Source organism: Buceros rhinoceros, unplaced genomic scaffold (assembly GCF_000710305.1).
Source record: "Buceros rhinoceros silvestris isolate BGI_N320 unplaced genomic scaffold, ASM71030v1 scaffold12685, whole genome shotgun sequence".
Taxonomy (NCBI): domain Eukaryota; kingdom Metazoa; phylum Chordata; class Aves; order Bucerotiformes; family Bucerotidae; genus Buceros; species Buceros rhinoceros.
In genome coordinates, this window is record NW_010412328.1 from 7,974 (window position 1) to 12,481 (window position 4,508).

Below are 4,508 nucleotides of genomic sequence, written 5' to 3' on the forward strand. Positions count from 1 at the left end.
GTTGCTCAGATTTTCTTTGTGACCTCCAGAAAGTCTCTTTTAACCTCTTTGTTTCCACTTTGTCGCCTGTATGGTGTGACTGCTAGTGCAAAGGGCCTGTGCTGGGGTTTTCTAAGTGGGTAAGTCTCTTGAAATTTCCTGATTCTTTGAAGTGTCATGCACTGCAATCCTCCAGTGGACAGAATGTCTCCTTCTGCACTGACTCTGTACAGCATGTATTTTTACTTAAGGCCTCCAAATATATACCCTCTGATGTCCCTGTCCTATCCCTCCTACCCCCAGAAAAAAGACATTAGATGTGGCAATTGAAGCAAGGACCAACAGCTGATTTTTAATCTATCTTTCTTTTTTTCCCTTCCACCCTTCCTAGGATGCAGGGGCTTTATCCAGGATGAACGAATGCTACTATGATAAGCGCATGGACTTTTTCTATAACAAGACGAATACTCACACAGTAGATGAGTGGACAGGGCCAACGCTTATTGTTGTTCTGTGTTTTGGGACATTTTTCTGCCTCTTCATTTTCATTTCGAATTCATTGGTCATAGCAGCTGTGGTCAAGAACAAGAGGTTTCATTTCCCCTTTTACTATCTCCTGGCCAACTTAGCTGCTGCAGACTTTTTTGCTGGTATTGCCTATGTATTCTTGATGTTCAACACCGGCCCAGTGTCTAAGACATTAACTGTTAACCGCTGGTTTTTGCGTCAGGGTCTTCTGGACACCAGCATGACAGCTTCCCTGGTGAATCTCCTTGTCATAGCTGTTGAGCGGCACATGTCGATAATGCGGATGAAGATCCACAGTAATCTCACAAAGAAGAGAGTCACCTTTTTAATTATATCAGTCTGGGCCATTGCGATTTTCATGGGTGCTGTTCCTACCCTGGGCTGGAACTGCATCTGTGACATTACTGTATGCTCATCCCTGGCGCCTATTTACAGCAGAAGTTACCTGGTGTTCTGGAGCGTCTTAAACTTAGTTGTCTTCTTCATTATGGTGGTGGTTTACATAAGAATCTATATGTACGTCCAGAGGAAAACTAATGTCTTGTCGTCACACACTAGTGGATCCATGAGCCGTAGGAGAACCCCTATGAAGCTTATGAAGACTGTCATGACTGTCTTAGGTAAGAGACTACAAACCATGGTGTGCAAGGCTGGTAGTGGTAATCAGTGGGTTTGTGTGTTGATTTGTTCTTGTTACTTATCTTACTTAAACAAGAGAAAAACAACTCCCTAAACCAGACCAAAACAACAACAACAAAAAAACCCTCACCAACCTGGTTTAGATAGTGAAGTGTGTAATGCAGAAATGTGAAGTAGAGGACTGATCAACACCTGGAAGAAACACGTCTCTGTTTTGTAGGCAGCTGTAGACAAATTATCTACAGCTAATTTGTGGATAAATTATCTACAGCATTTTTTGGGGGTGGGGGGAATACAAAACCACTTTGGAGGAAGGCTTGTGAAGGTTCACAGCTACCTAGTAGAACATTTTAAAAATAATATTCTTTAGCATCTGCACAAGGCCGTGAATCCTATGGCTGGATGGGGATAGTTTTCTTTGCCCTTCTTCCTCTTGGCTGATTTCTAAACATACTAACTTCTTTCCCCTGGAAACACACCTTCCTTGGGGAAAGAGGAGGATGCCTGATGTGTCTATGGCTTTGACAGAGATTTGATTTGCAAGGGGAGTATTCACCTTTATTCTGTGAAGATTGCACAGTGCAAAATATTTTCAGGTGTTGGTACAGTATGGCTTTGGGTCTCTACATCATAACATGAGATTTGACAGGGATTCTGCCTTACAGACACTTTTGATACTTGGGCAGCTCAGATCACTTTATCAGCTGCTTATGATCTAGCTGATTCTTAAATTAGAGATGCACAAAACAGATGATTGATTATTGCTACAAAATACTAGCTGTAGCAGTCAGTTTTCCCAAGGAGGTCTTGAATCTGAGTGAGATGTTTTGTGGAAGCCAGGCTCGTGCTGCTCACTGCAGGTGGAACTGAGAGGACATCAGGACACGCGTGAAGCTGTGCTTAGGTGGTGGGGGACTCTAAAACTACAAATATGGCTTTACCACTCTGACAACTGCTCCAATGTTGATTAGCCAACACAGGAAAGCGAGTGCTTACCTATACCTGGGACAAGGCGTGGGGAATGCACCGAGTTGTGTTGTACTGCAGCATGGTAGGACTAGTAGAGCTCTGGGAGAAAAGTGTGGCTTTTCATGGAGGTGAGGTTTGCCAGGGCAGGAAGTTAAGGCCGAGGACGCTCTTTCTTCCCTTTGTGATCTATGGATGCTGTTGGCACAATCTGGTATCTGGTTCTCTTTCCTCCCTTTTTTCCTCTGAATTAATAATGTGGTGGTACACAACGCCTTCATCTACCAAATAGTGTCTTAAAAGCTGACATCAGTTAAACTTTACAGTGCCTGACCTTGGAAAAGGAAGTGGACTGATGGTTTAAGCAAGTACAAGGTTCTCTCATTCCTGTATCTTCTGAAGTTGGCCTGTCCACTGCCTTTCCTTTCTAAAGCCCCCTGCAATTGTCCTCCTTTTTTCCCCTTGGTTTTATAGCACCTTTGGAGAGACAATATGGTGGTAGTGTCTGTCTCCCCCTTGACTTTCAGGGGGTAAAGTTTGATCTCTTGCCCTTGCCCTCCCTGAAGCTCTTATGCAGTGAAACTTAAACCATCCACCTGGAAGTGGAAAATCTGGGTGAAAAACTTCTGAATTGCCCCTAACCTAACCTAAAAGATAAGTATTAGGTGGACTGTGCTTAACTGCTGCATTGGAAAGAGAGAAGAACTTCTGAAAATCAATTCTCTGTGCATTTCTGTGCAAGGCAGAACTGCAGGCTGCTTCCTGTGAAATCGTGTGGAAATACAAAGACTTGTCTACCGTAGATAGTTAGCATTACTTTAGTTTTGTGTAAACCAGAGTTGGAGGGTGCTAAGTGAGCGTTGGAGTAAAAGTTAGCTCTTGGTGCTGCCTGTGCTCGTTTGCAGGTCAGAGTAGAAGGTGATCTGTACACTGGGGAGGATGCTTGGCCAGCTGGTGTGCGAGTTGGAAGGACAGCGATGGTGGCTGCTGTTTGCTAATCGCTCGTGGTCCTTTAGCCTGTGGCAGGTCTTCAGTGTTCACCACAGCTGTGCTGCTGCATGGAAGTACACCCTACTCTAAACTTCATATTCAACTTATTCTTTTTTAAATTAGGAATTAGGCTTTAGGAATATAGGTTGATTCAAAGATCAGCATTAGCTTTCTCTTACTCACAGAATATGGCTTTTCAGCCACTGGATTAAACTATAATTTGGGTAAAGCTTTTAATGATATTGTGTGCCGGACCAGGCAAATTTAGCTTAGAAAGCCCGGGTGCTGCTTTAGAGATCATAATTTTGTATGTTTACTTTGCCAGTCAGAAACAAAACTGAAGCAGAGCCTGCTTCCAAAGAAGTCGAATTTAGGGCATGTGTTGCTGGGTGCGAGATCTACCCCAGACTTCTGTGTCAGAGGAAATCTATCTTGGCATGGTCCTTCATATCAGCTCTCCAAATTTTGGCTCTGAGAGGCTTTTTATAGCACTTATTTCTAGGAATGAGAATTTTATTTTTTAAAACAGTTTGAAATGTGCTTTTCTGGCCAAGTTACTGAAGCACACTGTGCAAAATGTGTTAGAAACTAAACAACCACATTTTCTCAGCTTTCTAATTACCAAAAGAGTCCCCAAGAGACCAAATGGATACTTCTAAAGCTGTGCTTACATGCACTGATGCAACAGCCTATAGCTATATGCAACACGAGGATTTTGCCTGAGGCAATTTTTAATGGCTTGTTCCAAAACATCTGAAGTGATTCTAAGGTGCTCTGTGGCTGGATGAAGCATGACAAGAACCAGAGTTTTGTGGGAGGTTCAAATCCTGCTGCTGTGTGGAAGGAGGTTGCGTGTGCCTGGGTGCTGCTGGTGTGCTGGTCCTCCCATCTGCCTCCACCTCTTTTGGGGGGACGCTGGGCCAATGGCTGGCTGCCCCTGCAGTAAAATATCGCTGTCCTCTGAGTGAAGTTCTCTCATGGTCCTACAGTGAAGAGTTGGGGGAATCTGGGTTTAAGTTTGACTTCATGGTTTCAAGGTAACTGCAGCTGCAGGTAGTTTTTTGCACCACCGTTTGCTGGGCTCGTGTGGTCCCTTCCAGAGGCTGGGACTCAGGTCTCTGTCATTGACCTGTCTCTGCTAAAACCCTTAAAATTATATGTCACAGGATAGGAGCCGCTGAAATAGCTTTTCCTTTGGTATGCTAAACCATAGGAAGTTATCTGGTTGAAACGGGAGGATGGGAAACTAGCAAAAGGGGCTAAAATCCCCTTAGACTGACCTTGTAGCATAGTCTTAGCTATGCCTGTAGCTTTGAATGAAGGGTGGCTGCAGGTGTAGGGGTATGTGATTTTTCAGGTGGCGTGTGTGTGGTAGCTCATCTGAACTTGGCAGTGAGATTCCTGCT

General features: G+C 44.1%; 1 protein-coding gene across 1 annotated transcript in view; it reads left to right on the forward strand.

Annotated features, from left to right (window-relative positions):
• LPAR3 (lysophosphatidic acid receptor 3) overlaps nucleotides 1-4,508 on the forward strand; it is a 10,433-nt gene that overhangs the window by 2,496 nt on the left and 3,429 nt on the right. The window contains exon 2 of the mRNA XM_010136353.1: nucleotides 371-1,127. Within this exon, the coding sequence (XP_010134655.1) occupies nucleotides 371-1,127 (757 nt within the window). The remainder of the gene's footprint in view (nucleotides 1-370; nucleotides 1,128-4,508) is intronic.